This window comes from Phascolarctos cinereus, unplaced genomic scaffold (genome assembly GCF_003287225.1).
Source record: "Phascolarctos cinereus isolate Bilbo 61053 unplaced genomic scaffold, phaCin_HiC Scaffold_5;HRSCAF=322, whole genome shotgun sequence".
NCBI lineage: Eukaryota > Metazoa > Chordata > Mammalia > Diprotodontia > Phascolarctidae > Phascolarctos > Phascolarctos cinereus.
The window spans coordinates 217643546-217664810 of NW_027555958.1; the positions used below are offsets into that span (position 1 = coordinate 217643546).

A 21265-nucleotide genomic window follows, 5' to 3' on the forward strand; every position below is an offset into this window, starting at 1 on the left:
CAGACCAAAACTTAGGAACCACTCTGTTCTGCTGCCCCACTAGGGAGATGAGTCATTTCCCGGTGCAGGGACGGCAAAGCTGCTTCAGTGGTATGGTGTTCCTGGGACTTGGGGTCAGACTCATTCTGCTCGTTCCCATAGGGAAGCACCCGGAGCACTGAATGAGTGGAAATTGCAGAGACAAGTTTAGGCTTTGTGTCACTGAAAACTTCCTAAGAATTGGAGCTCTCCAGAAGTGGAGTGGACTTCCAGGACGTGGATGGGAATGGTGGTGGGGTGAGGGTGTTGAAATGGGGTAATCATGGTGTAGTCCCATGCTGTGGGTCCTCTGTTCCGGGCACTGATGCTGCTTCAGAGCCATAGAGAGAGGGAGGAGATCTACAGAAAGGTCCACTTACATTAAGAGGGAACTAGCTATGTATAGGGTTTATTTTAGGGATGTAATTAATATTATTTTGAGTGACTAGTCATAAAATAGTAAAAGGCTATGAAAAGCTAGATGATGGGGGGTGGGTAGAGGTGTCACATAACAGGTTCCTATCTTCAGTCAGTCCGGACCCACTTGTTAGCTGTATCTAGGTCTGGCCTTAGATGCTTATTGGCTGTGTGATCTTGGGCAAGTCAATTAACCTCTGTTTTCTCAGTTTCCTAATTTTAAAATGGGGATGATAATAGTATCTGCCTCGAGGGTTGTTGTGAAGATTAAATGAGATTAAATTAAAGATTAAATATTTATAAAGCACTTAGCACAGTGCCTGGCACATAATAGGTACTATATAAATGCTAGTTATTTTTATTATTTTTGTAGTGAGGACTCTTTCAGTTATGGGTTGAACTCAGTGACCTCTGAGGAGCCTTCCACTCTTTTTTTTTTAATGTTGTATTGCATTTTTATTTTGATAAAACATCTCCCAGTTACATTTTAATCTGATTCAAGTTGCACCCCAGAGAGCTGTGAGTTTAACATCTCTTTCTTACAGCACAATAATATTCTATGACATTCATATTCCATAATTTTTTTCTGCCATTCCCCAATGGCTGGTGCTTCTACTTCTAAAATTCTGTGATTCCAAGTCTCCTTCCCTTTATAGGCATGTAGCCACCATAGAGGGTCTACCACAGTTGACTTTCCTTAGGACTGTGCTCAAGGTAATTGGTGACCAGCCTGTAACTTGGGATAGCTCTGGAGAGCTCAGTCTCTGTCTCCCAGAAGCCATCCCTGCAAGTCTCCAGTGGCTATCTTGGAATCAAGAAAAATCACTCACTAAATTGGAATCACTGCCCTTTTCCAAGATGCATATTGCTTAAAGGAAGGATCAGTGAGTTCTTGTCAGAAAACTTAAACCACGGATCCTCAGAATTCCCCTGAGACTAGCAGGCTTAACACCAAGCATGCTGATTTGTTTCCTGTTCCTTCCATAGAAAGCGAGACTGTTCAGTATCACTATGGGCTGAAGGATCTGGTCACGATCTTGTTTTATATCTTCATCACCATCATCCTGCATGCCGTGGTACAGGAGTACATCTTGGATGTAAGTGTTACCCATCCCTGGGGCTCTGACATTGGAAGTTTGGTTACGTTCATATTCTAGTACTTTCCACCTGAGTTGAACCCTGACAAGTTTGAATTCCCACTCCAGTGTCCCACTGCCCCCTACTGCCCATCCTCCTGCATACAGATTGTAATCATTTGGTCCCACAGATCCATGACCGTGGTTGATAGGCTTATCCGATGGTCATGCATTGTTCCAACTAAGGATTACCAAAACAAAAGCCCCGTCTCCCTTCCTGGTCATCATTCTCACCAAGGAAGTTCTTTTCTTGATCACCTTGGTGTAGATGTATGCAATCCTATTATTTACTTCCTGCCAATCACCCAAGTCTCTTTTCCATCTTATAGCCCCTTCAAGTTATCAGATTCATTGTAATCTAGTCGGTGCTGGACTTGTAAGCCAGCAAGACCTGGATTCTTGCCCCACCTCTAAAACTTACTAGTAGCCATGTGCCCCTAGGAACATCACTTAACTGTGGAGCGTCAGTGTTCTCATCTGTGAAATAAAGAAGTTAGTCTAGATCAGTGGTTCTCAAACTTAACTCTTTAAAATTGAAGACCCCAAAGCACTTTTGTTTATGTGGGTTGTCATAGATATCTGTTGTTGTTATACCACTCTCATTTCCAAATGTGTGCCTCCCCGCCTCCCTTCCCCTGAGAGCCATCCCTTGTAACAAAGAATAAAAAGAGAATGTGTTGAATTGAAGCAGCCCAACAAAACTAGCCAGTGCATCGGCCAGGCTGGGCTGTATAGGCTATATTCTGTACATGTAATTCCCCCTTCTGCGAAGGAGGAAGGGAGCTATGTTTTCCCATCTCTTCTTTGGCCAAGTGTATAAGTATTCACTGAGCCTTTAGTGTATACTTAATATATACTAAAAGAAGAGGAGTAGAAGAGAAATACAAGACACAGTCATAGTCTAAGTATGGGGAGATATTTATGTTCCTGTGTCGAAACAAAGCAGTCTAGATCCTACAGATTCCCCCAAGATGCTTGTGTCTGGCCTGGCATAGCATATGACTTGAATGTACCCAATAGGTACTTAATAAATGCATTTCAAGTTAGTTCTTGGATCAAGGCTTGCTTTACACTTTTAATGTTATTAGTATTTTGTGGGAAGGAGATAGAAATTGTATGTTCATGTTTTTCTTTTTTTCCTTTAGAAAATCAGCAGGCGACTTCATCTCTCCAAGGTCAAACACAGCAAGTTCAATGAATCTGGACAGCTGGTAGCCTTTCATCTCAGCTCCTTGGTCTGGTGCTTGTATGTTGTTGTGACGGTGAGTGGCAGTCTTCACTAGAAGGTTATAATTGGCAGCCTTTTATTAGGGGGTGGTCTAGACTGAGTGGAACATGCAGTCAGCATTTGAAGAGCTAATGAAAATAATTGCAAAGTACTTAGCAGACTAGAAGAAACTAATAAGCACTTTACAGTCCTGAGGTACTTTCTTCCTAAGAACTAAAAACACTTTTTTTTGCCTAGAATACAAATGTGGTCTTATGTGACAACATCCTGTTGGTATTCAAAGCCCTCCATAATCTATCTTACTTACCCCAGTTCTTGTCCTGTCCTTTGTCTCTGGGCCTGTGCTCGTTCTGTCTATACCATGTCCGGATGGACTTCCCCTGTCCACCTCTGCCTGTTCAGGTTCTTCCAACTAGGTCCAGGTTCTGTGTTATTCATCCTTTGACTTCCTCTCCCTTCCTAGGGGAAAGTCATCTTTCCCTTCTAAAATTCCTCACTTTGAACCTTTTGCATTCATCACATTCTTCCTTTTATCATAGTTGCTTGTGCATGTCTTATCCCCCCCCCCCTTTTAGAGTCTAAGCTCCTTGAGGGCTAGGGGCTATGTCCTATGTCTGCTAGGTTACCTCACTGCCTCAGATTTTAAGATTCTTGATCTTTGTCACTTTGATTGTTGTCCTCTTAATAGGAAAGAACATTAGTTTTCTTAGTTCATCATTGAATCCTTAGCATTGAACACAGTGCATTGCCCAGAGTAAGTAATTCTGGGTCTTAGCTTTATATGCAATAGGTGCTTAATATACTTAATGAATGGAATTGCCTTTTAGCCTCATGGTATTTCTATGACAGGAAAGGGACTGAGCAGGAGTAAAAAGTGGAGATGCTCAGCAAAGAGTGTAAATGGCTTACCCAAGGTCACAGTTAGTTACCAGCTAGAGCCAGCCTCTGATTTCCAGCCAATTGTAGTTTTCCTTGTTAGAGTATTGATTCTAACAGATCAAATCCTTTTATGATAAATTCAATTCCACAGACACGCATAGGGCTAAAATAGCTCTACATGATGGGCCATTCATTTTGAGGAATACAGTGCACTGAAACAATATACATTATATTGAAATCTATAGCGACTGTTTCATTACAGTTGTTTCCCCGGTGCCTGGCACATATGAGGTGCCTAATAAATGCTTTGATTGATTAGGGAGAGTACAATTATTAACTGCACAAAGATTTTCCACAGCCTGGATTAAGGATAGTCAGTCAACAAGTGTTTTTGAAGGGATTACTACTTGTGCTTACAAAGAACAGCAGAAATAGTCCCTCCCCTCAAGGAGCATAGATTCTTATGGGGAGACAACATGTAAGTAACTTGGTACATAAAAGATCTATACAGAGAAGATAGAAGGTAATATAAAAGGGGAAAGCATTACCAGCGGGAGAATTCCCAGAGAAGGTGCGCTTTGACCTTTGTCTTAAAGGAAGTCTGGAGTCTCAAAGGGAGATCATTCTAGACATGGGGAACATGGAGACAGGAGATGAATTGTCATATTCAAAGAACTACAGATAGATCAGGCATGGAAGAATGTGGCCTGTGTCCAAACAAGTAGGGTTTTTTGGACAGGAAAATTTCAGTACAACAAAAGAATTCAGTGAGTGATATGGTCTTCATCATAGCAAGACTTGACCAGTGATGCCACAGAAGTCCTTATTAACAACCCCACCCTCTTTTCCTGGAACTCCCATCTAAACTGCTCTCATTCAGGACATAAGGCCAGCCTTATGTGAAATCCAGACATAGCCCTTAGAAAAATTAGCAAAGCTTTGGTTTCTGCCATGCTGGGAGGTACATGAACTCCTCACCCTAAAAGGCTATGGCTCTAGAATCATACATGCAGAGCTGGAAAGAATATTAGAGATCATTTTACGAATGAGTGGTTAAGTAAGTGCTTTACAAATATTATTTCATTTGATCCTCACAACAGCCCGACAATAGCAGTAATAAAAGTTGCTATTATTAGTCCCATTTTACATTTGAGGAAATTGAGGCAGACAGAGGTTAAGTGACTAGCCCAGGATCACACAGCTGGTATCTGAGGCCTGTTTTGAACTTAGGTCTTCCTGGCCCCCAAGTCCTGTGCTGCCTCCCTGAGTACCTTTCATCCCCATTAAGGAACCTTCTCAGACTTGTAGGGACAGCCCTGATCAACCAAAGCAGGGACCAAAGTGCTGCTCCTTCTTGTTGATGATAAACAGCAGAGTGTCGCACCCTGGATTGAATGGGGAGGAAAAAGGCCCCTCTATTATTCAGGCCCTTGTGAATGGCCGACACCTCCAATGCCACTTATTATTCCACTCACACTCAGGTTTATAGGGCCCAGGCCTGGCCATGTAGCATAAAAGCCCGAGGTTGCCAAGAGCGTTTAACATGCATATGAATGTAAATTCTGACTTCCCTTCCCACCCCCAACTTTCTGTACTGTCCACTGGAGTTTTGAAGTAGGGGAGGAGTGGCTTGTCTAGTCTTCTTACAAAAGTATTGCCTCATCTCTCTGAATCACATTTCTTCTTCAGACACCACCCCGGACATTCTTCTCCTCCCTCCTTCATGCCCTCTCCCACAATGTGACACATTTAGACCAGGTTTAGGGGCCAAATGTCATTACTTAGGGTGATTTTTTTTTAAGTCCTTGGAGAAAATGAAATGTTTAGTCATTTTCATCATTGTTCTCTCCCCATCCTCTCCCTTCAGGGGTTTCCATTAAACAATAATGATAGTAATTAATTAGGGAAGCATAAAGCACTTTTTCTTTTGGGAAGCTCCAGACTGCCTTTTATCGGGTGAGGGCCTGCATTACTTTCTTCTGCTTAACATCCTTAACTGGAAACAGAGGCCCAGAGAGATGATGTACTGTTCTCCTCAGGGTAGTCGCAGAAAATGCCGTTGGTAGCCAATACCTCAGGGGAGCAGAAATGTAGAATGTTTTTACCAGATTAGTGCTCTGTGGAATTTTTTTTTAAAAAAAGGATGTGGGGGGGGATATCTACTAATATGGAGAAAAAAGCAGGGTTTTTTTATTGTTCATTTAACAAGCATTTATTTTCTCTCCCTACCAGTTCCCATCCCTTATTTAAAAGAAAAACAAAACTTTCCTCTTTTTTTTAGAACAAAATTTTTGTTACAAATAAGTATAGTCATACAAAACAAATTCTCACATTGTCCATGTCCAAAAATGTATGTCTCATTCTGCACCTTGAGTTCATCACCTTCTGAGTCAGTGAGTGGGTATTTGCATTATCATCAGTCCTCTGGAATCATAGTCAGTCTTTGCATTGATCAGAGTTCTTAAAGCATATAAAGTTGTTTGTCTTTGCTATGTTGTGGTTGTACAGTCACTCTCCTGGGTCTGCTTATTTGGCTTTGGATAAGTTCATAAAAGTCTTCCAAGGTTTCTCTGAAGCTGTCCCTTTCATTATTCCTTATGCAAGTTGTTGTTATTACATTCATATTTGTTTAGATGTCCCCAATTTATGGACACTCTTTACTTTCCAATTTAGAGCTAGAAAATAGTTTTAAAATCATATTATTCTAACTAGTAGAAATAACCCTTCTGGCTGACCATTCCTAACTTCTTAAAACTAAGTTGAAGTCCCTGTTCAGTCTTCCTTTTTTCATTGGCTCATAGGGAGAAAGATTTCAAAGGATAGGGAAAGCTCTTCTTTTCTCTGGAGTTCTCTTGGGATATCTAGCTTCACATAGAATAGGTAGCATCATGGATTTAGAGTTGGAGGAACCTCAGAGGTCAGCCCTCTCATTTTGTAGATGAAGAAACTGAAGCCCAGTGAGCTCATAGCATTGGAGATTTTGAGTTTAAGGGGCCTCAGAAACCATCTAGTTTAACTCCATCATAAGGCAATATGGTACAGTGGATAGAGCATTGGACTTGGAATCAGGTAGACCTGGTTTCATATCCTGTCCCAAATGCTTAACTAGCTTTGTGACCCTGAGCAGGTCACTTAACTTCTCTGCGCCTCAGTTTCCTCATCTGTAAAATTAGAGGGTTGAGATCAGTGGCCTCTAGGATATCCCTTTAACCTTTAAATCCCTGATCCTATGGATGCTCATTTTTTTGAATAATATTTTATTTTTTCCCAATTAAATGTAAAAAACATTTTTAACATTCATTTTTTTAAATTTTGAGTTCCAAATTCTCTCCCCCCTACCTCCCCTCCCTTTCCCTGAGACAGGAAGCAATTTTATATAGGTTATGCATGTTCAGTCATGCAAAACATTTCCATAATAGTCATATTGTGAAAGAAAAACCCAAAAAAGAAAAAATAAAGTGGAAAATAGTATGCTTTGATCTGCATTCAGACTCTTTTATCATGTCTTTCTCTGGAGGTGGATAGCATTTTTTCTTCACCTGGTTCTGCTCACTTCACTTTGTATCAGTTCATGTAAACCTTTCCAGGTTTTCTGAACGCATCTTGCTCTTCATTTCTTATAGCACAGTAGCATTCCATTACAGTCATATACTACAACTTGTTCAGCCATTCCCCAGACATCGCTGATGGCATTGTTTTACAGATGAGGAAATGAGGCCCAGAGACTTAAAGGATCACATCATAGATTTAGAGCCAGATGGGGTCTCAGAGGCCGTTTAATCCAGCCTCCTCATTTCACTGATGAAGAAACAGGCCAGGGGTGAAGTGATTTGTCTCAGATCACACAAATAGCAAGTTTTAGAGATAGGATCCAGGTCCTCTGACTATAAAGCAGCCATTTCTTAAGCACTTGACTTCTCACATAACTTCTAAAGTCATTATGTTGTTGTTGATGAATAAAAATTATGTACAGAGGTTTATTTAGAAAGGGAGTTAAGAGTTGTGATTCACCTCTTTATCTTAGGCTTTTGGTTGTATGGGGCTATATTTCACAGTTCGTGATTTGTCTCACAGTATATGAGTCCATCAAGTGATGGGCTATTATTGGTTTCAAGTGTATCTGTATTTTCTTTGTTCATAGATAGTTGTTGGGGGGGGGCGGTTAGTGTTTGTTGGGAGAAAGTGGGGAACTTCCAACTTAGGCCCCATTTAGCTAACTTTATAAAGTCAGAGAAGACCTTTAAAGGGTCAGCCAGGCAGCCTGTTTGCAGAGAAGATTCAGGTCTCAGATCTGTTTGTCAGCACATTGGGGGACTGTAGATAGGTAAGGGCATCTAAAGCAGGCCCTAGCTAACTTGTGTTGTCTGGCACGTCAGACCTCTAAAGTTAACCCCTTGGGCTCCAGAGGCATGTGACCACTCCTCCTTAGGCAGCTGTTTGGCCAGCCCTCTGGAAAAGACTGTTCACTGGCCAGTGAGTCATTTCTTCTCTGGCTCCTGCTTATCCTCTCCTTCCCCCTCCGCCCCCTCCTTCTGCCACCCCAATTGCAGATCTAGTGGACTGGATAGGCTCCCCATTTGCAGTCAGGGCAATATTTTTTCTGTTGGGATCTCTTTGTTTATTGATTTCAGATTTTCCGTAGCTTTGTTTCCTGAGCAAATAGGCCACTAAGCTGTAGAAAGTTTGCATTTAACATGTAAAGCTGGTGGGTGTGTGTGCGTGTGTGTGTGTGTGGCGCTTTAGGTTTCCCTCCAGGGTTTCTGTCCTTACATGGACAATTTTTCTTTGGCAGGAATGCTTCTTCTACTTCGGATTTCCATAGACAGACTCACAAATAACATTTTTTTGTTGATAAGTAAACAGTACTACTTCCTGTAGGAAGGAACTGTCACCTCCTTGGGTTTTTTTTTCTCCCTCCAAAGCTGGCTGGAGGCGTCACACCCTTAATGTGAGAAAAGGAAGGCTGTCAAGTTGTCCTCTGCCTAGCCTGGCAGATTTCTGATCAGGACATAATTGTCAGGCAGAAGACTAGGGTGATGAAGGTAGAGAATGTGGGTGTGGGGCATCAATCAAATACTGAGACAAGACTTCCGCCAATCTCTGATGTCTCATGCCTGTGTGAGATATGGAGGCCACAGTCAGGAAGGGTCATGAGTGTGATCTTTCTAGAATGAGTGTCCTTTCAGAATTCTGGGGATTTAAAAGAAAAAGGAAGAAAGTTATATTCTTTCTCCATCTTCAGATACCTGTCTTTGGCATAGGTTCTCATGCCCTTACCTTTCTCTCAACTGTATATATGATTCTGATCTGCTTTGCTAAAGTAGAACCAGGCAGTCAGTCCTTGGTAGTGGTGATTAATTATGTCTCACCCCATCTGGAGTTTTCTTCCTTTTTTTGGGGGGGGGTGTTGGTGGCTGTTTTGTGAGGCAGTCAGGGTTAAGTGACTTGCATAGGGTCATACAGCTAGTACGTGTCAAGTGTCTGAGGCCAGATTTGAACTTGGGTCCTTCTGACTCAAAGGCTAGAGCACCATCTAGCTGCCTCCCATCTGGAGTTTTCTTGGCAGAGATACTGGACTTGGTTGCCATTTCCTTCCCCAGATCATCTTACAGATGAGGAAACTGAGGCAAACAGGGTTAAGTGACATGCCCAGACAAACTATTAAGTGTCTGAAGCCAACTTTGAACTAAAGTCCTCCTGACTCCAGGACCAGTGCTTTATCCACTGCACCACCTAGTTGCAGAATCACAGCAGCACAAAGGAAAAGTGGAACTTGCAAATCTAGAGACGTCTCCATCACAAATGTTCAAATACACTACTTGTGCCCAACTTGTGGTAGAGCCTTCCGAGCTCGTGTTGGCCTGATGGCCACAGTCGACCACACTGTACCACGACCCAACATCGTGATGTGATTGGTCCTCTTGGAGCTTGAAGGATGAATGACAACATATGATTCTGAGATAGCAGGAAGAGGCCCATTGTCTTGGCTGCTTTTTCTGTCTGTAGAGATTTCTTCATGACTCATGAGGTTTGTTGGGAACTAACAAAGAAAACCAGTAGTTTTTTTTAGGGATATGGAGTTGGTGGGAAGAGGCTGTATTTTACGGTGGGAAAAAAAAAACCCACACAGACGCAAGACTGGGAGGTAAGACCTGGGTTCTGGTCTTGGCTCTGCTTCTGTCAGTCAGTAATTCTTTTTTAGGCTTGGACTATCTCCTGGGCACTGTGCTAGATGCTGAGAATACAGATACAAAGAATGAAACAATTCTTATTCACAGTGAGCTTACATTCTAATGGGGGAGATAACAAGTACACAAAATTTTATATATAGCTTAAATATGATGTTAATAAATACATATATACATACTAATATGTGGTTAAATACATGGTAGTTTGGAAGAGTACTAGCAGCTGGGGAGAGAGGGGGGTAGTTAGGAAAGGATTCATGCAGATGTTATTTTTCTGTGCCCTAAAGGAAGGGGGACACTCTGTGAGGAAGAGGTAAGGGACATGGGTGGGGTGGAGGGCGGGGAGGGTAGTGCATTCCAAGCATGGAAGACAGCCTGGGCACACAGATGGAGAGTTGGTGTGACCTTAGGTAAATCATTTAACCTTGAAATTCGCTTTATTTTTGCAATGTTAGAGTCATCTTTGATTCCTGACACTCCCCATTCCACATCTCCAATTACCAAGTGTTGTTGATTCTATCTCCAGAGTATCTCTCCCAGCCAGGCCCCTGTTGTCCTTCACCTGGCTGTTACAATAGTGTCCTAATAATTGGTCTCTGACTCAAGTCTCTCTCCTCTCTGATCTGTCCATGTGGCTGCCAGAATGATTTTACTGAACCATAGGCTTTCCCTGAGTATTACCTCTAGGATCAAATACACACTCTCCACTGTTGAGCTTTTAAAACCCTGGACAGCTTTGCTACGACCCACCTTTTCAGCTTTATTAGTTCTATGCTATGCCCCTTCACACGATCTTTGGTCCAGCTAAACCGATCTTCTCCATGTTTCTCATATACTACATGCTATCTTTTGTCTTCATGTCTTCACACAAGCTGTCCTGTGGCCTGGAAGGCACTTCTTCCTTACTCCTACCTCCCAGAATTCCTAATTTTCATGTGGAGTTAGAGCACCATTTTCTATATAAAGCCTTTCCATATCTTCCCATTGCTAGTGCTTTTCCCCTCAAAAAAAAAATTACCCTGCATATGTTTAGTATGTACTTATAGAGGCACACGTCTCCTTTGATAGAACGTGAGCTTCTTGAGGGCAGAATCTATTTCATTTTTTAAAACCATATTTCCCGATACAGTATCTGACATAATAAGCATTTAACAAATACTTGCTTGCCTGAATAATCTGACCCTTACTTGCCTCTTATGCAAAATTAAGAAATTGGACTAGATGATTTCTAAAGCTTCTTCCATTTGAAAACTTCGTAACTTGATTTGGAAAGGGGTCTTGTTCAGCACTTTAGTAAGTGACTGCTATTTGCCAAGTCTTAGGGATTATTGTCTCCGTTTTACAAATAAAGAAGCTGAGGCATGAAAATGATATGTGTGTACATATGCACATTATATACACACACACACACACACATACGTATATATATGCACACTCATGCTAGTTTCTGCCTTCAGGGAGCTTACATTCTACTTTCCACTTTCTACCTCTGCATAATTCCTTATGAAGAAAACATGCACATTCATGGCACCTCTTTTAGGAAGACTCATATCAAGGGATAGTGATACATTAGAGTGGAGCAAAGCCACTGAGTTGGTATTGCCAACCTCAGAATCTGTGTTTCCCTTTATCCCTAAGTACCTTATGAAATATCATAACCACCACCAGACTTGTAATCACTGTCCCTCAGCTCTTCTAAAAGGGTCTTGAATGGATGACTAGAGGTGGGCTGAAGGTTGTTCTTTTCCCAGATTACCCTGATGTTATTGCTTTATTTGTATTGTGTTCACTGGTTATTTTGTATAATAAAATAATTGGTATTTATATAACAATTAAAATTTTTGCGTAACTCTTTACCTACATTATCTTATTTGAGCCTTACAACAGCCCTGTGCCCTGGGTACAGTAGGTGTTATTGTCCCCATTTTACATATAAGGAAATTGAGCCACACAAATTAAGTGACTTGACCTTAGTCACACACCTCATTGGTGAAAGGTGGGATTTAAACACAGGTCTCCTTGATTCTGACCCCATCACTGGCTTTCCTATGCCATGTTACCATCTCATTCATTCTGGTGGTTGGAATATTTTGTTAGTGAGAATAGGGTAATGAATTTGTATCCCACATGGAGGCTTCAAGTTCATGTAATGCGGGGACTCATCAAAAGCACTAGTGATGTTTAACCTGGCTGGGGAAGAGAAGACTTAGGGAGCTGTGAGGGTTGTCTTTGAATATTAGAAGGACTTTTATGTGGGAAAGAGTTTAAACTTGGTCTTTCTGACCCAGAGGGCAGAACCAGGAACTATGGGTGGGAGCTGGCAAAGAGGCTGATATCAGGCAGAAACCTTCTAGAGCCATCCTAAAGTAAAATACAGGCTGCCTTGGGAAGCAGTTGGATCACCTTCACTTGAGGTCTTTAGGCAAAGACTAGAGGACCACCTGTTTGGGCTTGTTATAGGCCAGTGAAAACTACTCAGGACACATGTTCCATCCAGCCAAGATTCAGTAGCATCCTGTTTGTATTCTGATGGCTGTGTTTATATATTTTAAGGCTGAGGGTTAAAAATCACTGACATGCCCTTCTCACTAAACCATCTTGACCTTCCATTATTACCCTTTATGACCCTTATACCTAATCCAGTTGGTGAAAACCAGTCCGACTAATGAAAACCATTTATTTCCTGATTCCATTCTCTTGGATGCTCTTTATTCTCCAAAACTATGGGCCAGGTTTTACTGACTACAGGAATAGAGTACTAGACCAGAAGATTGGTTGCCTAGTTCTCTTTTAGGTCTAGCTATTCTTCTTCTCAGTAGAGTGTAAGCTTCTTGAATGTAGAGAATGTTTTCTTGTGTCTTCACTGTCCAGCATGAGGTGCTGTATACAGTAGGTGCTTAATAAATGTTTATTGCATTGAATTGTTCTTGAACAACTATTTCATTTGGGCCTGGGTCTTTCCATCTGTAAGATGAAGGTGATATGATGTGCCTTTCAAAGCCTGCCAAGAATAAGGATAGGGACTATTGACTGTGCCTGTGATTTAATTGGTATGAAATTTCCATTGGTAGCGAACTCTCAGATGAGGAAATTCCCTCTGCCAATTCAGGTTGGCTCCTTTCATGTAACAAATAGTCTTAGAGAGCTGTCTAGAGCACTGAGAGATTAAATGACTTGCACTGCCTTCTTGGCTCCAAAGTGAGGTCTCTTATCTACTATATGATACCAAGGCAGCTAGGTTGTATAATAGAGAAAACCCTGGGCTTGGGTCAGAAAGACCTGAGTTCAAATTTTGCTTCAGATATGTGTTAGCTCTCAAGAATACTAAGAGAAGAGTAAAATTCTCAAGTCAACTGGAGAGAAAGGAAATACAGAAAGTGCTAGGATCTCTGTTACTTAGAGCATTTGTGGTGGTATGAAAAGTGAAATGGGCTTTTTAATTTTTCCAGTGGGATGGATAGTGCCACCAGAAGCAGAAGTGACCCCTACAGTATTTCTCGGGTCTGTTTCCTCTAATTCTTGTCTTTTATTTCCCCTATAGGAAGGATACTTAACAAATCCAAGAAGCCTCTGGGAAAACTATCCTCATGTGTATCTCCCGTAAGTATTCTCATGGCTCTGTACACAGGGCAGTATTTTGCTAGTTCACTGGCTTCTATGAGGAAATTATGACAAGAGCCCTTAGGCCAACTGGGATCTGCACTGACTCATGCGCACCCCTGGCTCATTTAGCGTGTCGTTGGAAATAAATTGTTGGCATTATATGGTTGTAAGTAAATTGGAGTTTCCTCCAAAAATGCTTTGGGGATAACATAGATTCATGGTATCTTAAATGTGAAAGGTCATTAAATCCATTCCCCTGCTGCCAGAAATGACTTCACCTAAAACATATTAGGCAGATAAGTACATAAAGGTCTCCAACTTTGACACTGCCCCTCAAGGATCCCTTCTAGCATATTATCATCTTTTTACTCAATTGATCTTTATCTCTTTCTATCCATCCCTTTATGGCTTAAGTTCCTTTTTTTGTTCCCCTTGTTTGGTCTTTATTGAATTTCGTTGTCTTCTTCACGTTACTGGTATTTTATCACTCATTTCCTCTGAAGTCCTACCCCAGTGTCTCTCATTCAGGCATGGAAGCAAACCTTAATCCTCAAAGGTTCAAGGCTGTGCCAGCAGGTACAAGTCCTACCACAATGAATAGACTTCCACCTGGAATAGTTGTTAAAGTATTGGATCTGGAGTCAGGAAGATCCAGATTCAAATCCTACCTCTGACACTTAATAGCTGTGTGACCATGGGCAAACCCACTTAACCTACGTAAGTCTCTACTTCCCTCACTTGTAAAATGAGGCATTGGCCTTTTAAATTGTTTCCATCTCTAAGTTGATGATTCAGTGTGTCCAGCTGTGAGTGGGAAGGTCAACCAATCAGGGACCAGCCTGGTTAATAGAAGTTTGGAGAGTTTTTATCACCAAAGCATTGGCTTCCAGATGATAAGAGTTTTCTAGCTATAGAGACTTCGGAAGACTATTCATTAAAGCTAGTGTCAGCCGAAAGAATACCGATGCTAGTAAAATCGTGGATTCTTTAGGTACGTGAAGTGTGTTCAGGTCATTAGGCTAAAGAGCCTTTAACCTTTGCTCATCAGTCTTTTCCAGCACTTTAATCATTTGTGTTTCTCTTCTTAAATTCTTTATTTTCCTTTAAAGAGGGTATGGCGGGGGCGGGACGGGACGGGACGGGACATGGAACGTTGAGTACATGGAATATACAGGAAGCCAAGAAGTAGACCAGATATAGGAATGATGGCGTTCCTGGTCCTTGCCTCTGGTTTCCTGACCCAATCCCTCGAAATATGGTCATGGCATTGTGGTTTTGGGTTTTTTGGGGGGGGCTAATTAGGTGTAGGACCAAGTGTCGTTGCACCAAAACTAAGAGAATCATAAGTTCAACTCCAAGCTCTGACACTGCCTGTGTGATTTTGACCAAATCATTTAATCTCCCTGAGCCTCAGTTTCCTCATTTGTAAAATGAAGGGGGTTGGATTGGATAGCCTCTGAGCTCCTTTCCAGCTCCAGGTCCGTGATCCTTTGAACCCTGTTGTGATGGGCCAGACTTCTCCATGCCTCTTGCTCTTGTGTTCCAGCTTCCAGGTGAAGTTTTTCTACCTTTGTCAGCTGGCATACTGGCTACATGCCCTTCCAGAGTTGTACTTCCAGAAGGTGCGGAAGGTGAGTAGCTCTCGATTCTGATTTCTTTTCTCAGAATGGTATAGCTGGGCCACCTTCGCTTTTTAGGATGTTCTGAAGGCTTCTCCCCATTTTGCTTCCCAGCAGTGCTTTTATTTCCTCCCACTGGGAGGTGGAGATTATAGGATAGTAATGGACCTGTGTTCTTAGCATTTATTTAAAATCCTAGCTGTCTGTCCATGTGAGTCTGATTTCCAGTTCCCATGATGATAAACCATTTACTACTGGAATTTTACCCCTTTTCACACTTCCCTTCCTGGTTCATCTCTCCAGCCTTCTTCCCCCCCCTCGCCCCCCTTGGGCCATGAAGCTACAAGACTAGTTGGAAAACTTTTTGATGAAAATATCCTTCCAGCAGTCTTTTCATAATTTCCTTCAGCTTTGCTTTCAATAACATCATCCCCCTAGCCTCTGTTCTGTCTCCACCCATTGCTCACCCTCTTTCCCTCAAGCCAAAGCTACTGCTGCTGCTTCTCACTTGCACCAGGCTCCCTGGTCCCATTCAGAGTGGTCACTGCTAAGTCAGCCTTTCCTGCTTATGCGTGCTTAATAATGGGTGCCAAGTGGGACAGCTCCGGTTCCATCTGTTGTCTAACTCCTGCTCTACTATATCCTTGGGCTTGGGTTACTGGGAAGGGGAAATTCACAGTTTGGTCATTTCTGTTTCCAGGAGGAGATTCCACGTCAGCTGCAGTATATCTGTCTGTACTTGGTTCACATAGCTGGAGCATACCTCTTAAAGTAAGTGGCACCTCAGAGTCTGTCCTTTCTGTGCCATCTGAGTCCTCTGGGCCATGTTCCTGCCTTGAGGTGCCAGGTGGTTGATGCCAACAGAGCTCATGCCCTTGGGATTTTCTGCTTCCGATTGTTAGCGTATGAACAGGAAAGAGTAGACTTGGAATGGAAAGCATTTACTAAGTGTCAAGCACTGTTCAAAGCATAGGAAATACGAATAGAAAAGCAGGACAGTTCTAGATCTCATAAAGCCCACTTTTGAACTGGGGGAGACAACACATATAGGAGATTGAGCTGCTGGGTAAATGGAATGAACGCCTGAGGGAACGTCCTTAAGGCACAGCAGCCAGGGCAGATGGCAAGAATTCATTGAGTTTCTGACTGAAGACTAGTTGAGGTGTAGTGGTTAAGAATCAGTAGTCAGTAAACATTATTAAGTGTCTACTATATGCCAGGCACTGTGCTAAGTGCTGGGGATAGAAAAAGAAAAGTAGAAGAAAGTCTCTGCTCTTAAGGGGATTACAGTCTAAGGGGGGAGACAATATCCAGACACCCGTGTACAAACAAGCGGTGTACAGATAAGTTTTTGAGAATGAGAATTGAGATCAGGAATCTAGAGCTTTGAAAGGACCTCAAGAGACCATCTGGGCCAGACCTCTTGATTAAGAAAAAACTCAAGCCCAGAGTGGTCAGATATTTTGCCCAGGGTCACACAGGTAGTGTCAGAGATAGGATTTGAGCCCAACTCCAGAGCCAGTGCTTTATCTACTCACTGTACCATGCTGCCTCCTTACTCCCTTTTCATTAAAAATTCAGAAGTGATAAATGGGGCATTTTGTTGTCCTGAGTGAAGTAGCTTGATGGCTCTGGGGAGTCAGTACCCATTGTACTCCCTCTGAAATATCATGGTCTCCCTTGTGGGATGTCTGCTCCTCCTTTATTTGAATTTGAATAGCTGCTTTCTTCTAAGGTGCTGCCCCAAAGAACTCACACATATTATTAATTTATTCTTATAACATGCTTCTTGTGACACTAAGTAGTCTTGTCTCCTATTACATCTAGGAGGAGAGATAAAAAGAGTAATTGGGGTAGATGACTGCTCTGGGCAGCTCAGTAAGGTCACAATGGGGTCTTCCCACCACTAAAATCTCCTGTGGCAAAAGTCGATTGCAAGGAGCATGGGTTTGTGGGACTGAGATTAGGGGACGGTTTAATGCCACCTGCAGCAGAGGAGCCTAACTTGAGGGTTTGCAGCCCTGTAGCCCTTACTATAGGTTTTTGATGCAATATAAAAATCATCCCCCCACACAAATGGTATTGCTACATTGTACAGCTGCTTCTTCCTACTTGTGTGACCTTGGGCAAATCACTTCACCTTTCTGGGTCTCAGTTTCCTCATCCCAAAAATGAAGGCATTGGACTGCATTATCTGACATCCAGTGTAGCTCTTGAGCTTATGATCTGTGCTCATATTATGATTATTCATCACTCCTCCTAATGTTATTATTACCACACATTTACATAGTGAGGCAGCAGGTGCTGGACTAGGAGTTGGGAAGAGATGCTTTTGTAGCCCTGAACTTCCATTTACCTGCTAGAGGTTAGTTATTCAGTGGCAAGTATTTTTGAAGTGCCTACTGTGTGCTGGGCATCGTATGAAGCTTTGGGGATACAAAGAGAGCAAAAGATAATCCCCTGTTCTCAAGGAGCTCACAGTCTAGTGGGGGAGATATCATGAAAACTATGAACAAATAAACTATTCTGATTTAAATTGGTGATAATCGACAGAGGGAAGGTGGTAGCATTAAGGGGGACTGGGAAAGATCTCTTACAGAAGGTGAGATTTTCACTGGGACTTGAAGAAAGCCAGGAGGTAGAGATGAAGAGGGAGAGCATTCCAGGTTTGGAGGACAGTCATTGAGGGTAGCAAAAGTCACTGTGTTGGTATTGCCACCCCCAGAATTTAAGTACCCCTTCTATCCTCGAGCATCTTCTTAAATTGAATCTCCAACACTTAATCCACACTTCTGTACAATAAGGAGTGATGACCTCTGAAACCTCTTCTAGCTCTAAATAGATGAGCAAGAATTCACAGACTCATGGAATGCCATGAATACAAAGATAAGAATTGAAACAGTCTCAGCCCTAAAAGACAACATGTATACATATAAGTAGATGAAAAATAAACACAAGGTAATTTCGGGGAAGGTAGCACATACAGTTGGGAGGATCTGAAAAGACCTCACATAAGAGATAGTGTTAAACTGTGAGGCTTGGACTTAACCAAGAGATAACTCATAACAAAGGCACCATTTTCTTCCATTTGACACTTGAGTGCTAGGAACAGGGAAGGGTTTGTCATTTCAAGGCCATATTTTTCCAGAGATGTCCTGGAGCCAGCTCATACAGGCTCTCTCAGGAGATTGTTAAGTGTGGGCATTTACACCTTGAACATCAGGGAGCTACAAGTGAGGGTTTTTTTGTTTTGTTGGTTATGTCGATTTAAGAAAGTGATGGAGAAAATATTTAGTTTAATGCAGATTAAGTTGAAGATTAAGCTTATGTACCTTTTTTTCGGGGTGGGGGGGGCAGTTGTTAAACATTTACCCAGTAAACCAGTGGTTGTATCCGTGATAATTGGTGACTTTTTCCCCCATCCCAATTTCTTCACAGCCTGACCCGCCTGGGCCTGATCCTGCTGCTGCTGCAGTATGTGGCTGAATTTCTCTTCCACATGGCACGGCTCTTCTACTTTGCAGATGAGAACAATGAGAAGCTGTAAGTGGTGATGAGAAGGGCACTACCTGCTGAACACAGGAGGACAGAGCCAGGGGATGAGGCAGGGAAAACTTGAAAAGATGTTGCTTCCAGCCTCTAAGTAATGTCCACGTTGCTCGAATATCAAGCCATACCCTGGAACTGACTGTATGTCTCTTAAGAGGCCTAGGGAGCTTACCCCAGCTACTGACCTTCTTGCTCTGTGCTTCACACATGGCATTCTAATTCTTCCCTCCCTTCCTTTCTCTGTCTCTTAAAGTCTTTAGTTTCCTTCCATACTCAGCTCCCACCACCTATGCCCGACTTCCCTTCTGCTCTTCCCCATTCCTGCATTTCCCCCATCCCCTAAAAATATTATCTTGTATTCATTGTGGAGCTAGAGAACTGGCCTCAATGTCAGGAAAACCTGGGTTCAAGTCCCCTCTGACACATACAATGATCCTAGGCAGCTCACCTGACTCTCAGGATTTGGCAACTGATTGAATGAGGTTATGTTCCAGAAGCCCAACCCACAGCCCCAAAAGGATTCCTCCTACAGTATACCAGAGCAGTATACCAAGCAGCCTCACACTGTTTGAAGACCCCCAGTGAGGAGGGGAGCCATTCCACTTATGGATAGCTATAATTGTTAGAAAGTTTTTACAGGGATTTTTTTTTTGATGAGTCACTTAACTTCTCTGCCTCAGTTTCCTTTTCTGAAATATAAGGATAATACCACCTGGCCTGCCTACCTTACAAGGAACAAATTAGATTATAGTAGTAGTAACGACAGTAGCTGACATTTATATCGTGAGATATTTGTAAAGTGCGGTGCAAAACAAAGCACAGTATAAATACTAGCTATCACCATCACCATCGTCATCATCATCATCATTTACCAAGCACTTTGTGCACTTCACCTTCAGTTGATCCTTACAACAGGCATTGTTTTTAGAGCTCAGAGGGACCTTTTAATTACATTTAATCCAGTGCCTTAACTCTACAGATGAGGAAGTTTAGGCCCCCAAAAGGGAAAGGAACTTGTTCAAGGTCACACCAAGTAATAAGTTTGGTCAGGAGTCAGACCTTGAGGCTCTGAATTCAGTGCTGTTTTCTGCAGAAGTGAAAGTACTTTGTAAGTGCTTTACAGCTGTAATTATCTTTGTTGTTATCCCTTCTGGGTAGCTTGTAATTTACACACACACTCTCTCTCTCTCTCTCTCTCTCTCTCTCTCTCTCTCTCTCTCTCTCTCTCTCTCTCTCTCTCTCTCTCCCTCTTTCTTTCTCTCTTTCTCACTTTCTCTCCCTCTCTCCCCCTCTGTCCCTCTCTTCCTCTCTTGGCATTCCTGGGGAGAAAATGGCTCTGAAGCCTGGTCCCTTTTTTTTTCCTCTGTGGGCAGGTTTAATGCTTGGGCAGTGGTGTTTGTGGTCACCCGCCTCTTCACCCTCACCCTCGCTGTATTGGCCATTGGTTTTGGACTGGCTCGTATGGAAAATCAAACCTTTGAGCCGGAGAAAGGCAATTTCAATACCTTGCTCTTCAGGTGAGTTGGGTGGTACTATAAGGGAATAATTTGGGGTCCCTTTGATCTCTTACTCAGCAAAGTGTCTGGACCCCTAGAGGAATGAGGGAATGGTAGGTTCTCCCAATGGAGGAGGCAGGTGTCTCTCTTACTGCAGGATGAGGGATGAGGTCATGTTGCTCTGCTCTTGCCCAGACCATGTTAGGCAGGAGTCTGTCAACAATGTTTTCCTTCTCCTTTTCCTTATTGTAGAGCCAGTTTCCTTGGGGGGATTACTTTTCTCTGTTGCTAGACCTCATCACCACCACCGTCAGAAATATACCTGGGCCTCATTACTTTTGTTCCTTGATGATTGAGGTGATTCTGGGTATGCCTAATGGTTAGCGTGGGGAAGGGTAACATGGGAGTTGTGGGGGCATTTGGACTTGCTCCTCCATCCCTTCTAGCCCAGGGAAGCAGCGGGGTCTTGGTGCTTCTGGTCCTGAATGCCGGCTCCTCTTGGTATTTCCCAGGCTGTGCGTGCTACTGTTGGTGTGTGCTTCCCAGGCCTGGATGATGTGGCGCTTCATCCACTCCCAGCTGCGCCGCTGGCGGGAGTACTGGAATGAGCAGAGTGCCAAGAAGAGAGTGATGGTTGCCCCCAGACTGCCAGCCAAGCTAATCAAGAGGGAATCTGGTGAGTGCCAGAATTCCCCCTATGGAGACGAGCTGGGGTTCATCTGAGATGGGTGGGGAGGAATGCCAAGGCCTAAGGCGCTTTGGAGCATGCTGGTAGGACAGGGCATGGCAGGCTCCTCCTCTCTGTTCCCCTGCCTCTTTGGCTCTTGCCAGGACCTGGCTGGCACGTGCCTGGGCTTGGGCCAGGGAATAGTCTGTGGGTGGTGACAGCACTGACTCAGCTGGGACTGCTGCTTCTCGCTGCTCAGGGCAGGGAACTCTGACGGGAAGCAGGCTCTCTAGGGTGGCTTCTGGGAGCTTGTCCAGGAACAGCTGCGGCTGGTGCCCTTCCCCTTCCCCTGCTCAGCAGACTGTCCTCACCTGCCCCTTCCCCGAGGAACTCCCTGCCTTCATGGTCACAGGATACCAACTTTCTCTTCAGCTGCCTTTAGACTCTTAGGATTAGAGTGGTTGG

General features: G+C 43.1%; 1 protein-coding gene across 1 annotated transcript in view; it reads left to right on the top strand.

Moving 5' to 3' along the window:
• Window positions 1–21265, top strand: part of TRAM2 (translocation associated membrane protein 2) — a 104903-nt gene that overhangs the window by 76989 nt on the left and 6649 nt on the right. Inside the window, exons 3-10 of the mRNA XM_020993962.2 lie at window positions 1423–1532; window positions 2717–2833; window positions 13408–13466; window positions 15016–15100; window positions 15789–15859; window positions 18527–18631; window positions 20011–20154; window positions 20646–20809. Coding sequence (XP_020849621.1) covers window positions 1423–1532; window positions 2717–2833; window positions 13408–13466; window positions 15016–15100; window positions 15789–15859; window positions 18527–18631; window positions 20011–20154; window positions 20646–20809 — 855 coding nt within the window. The remainder of the gene's footprint in view (window positions 1–1422; window positions 1533–2716; window positions 2834–13407; window positions 13467–15015; window positions 15101–15788; window positions 15860–18526; window positions 18632–20010; window positions 20155–20645; window positions 20810–21265) is intronic.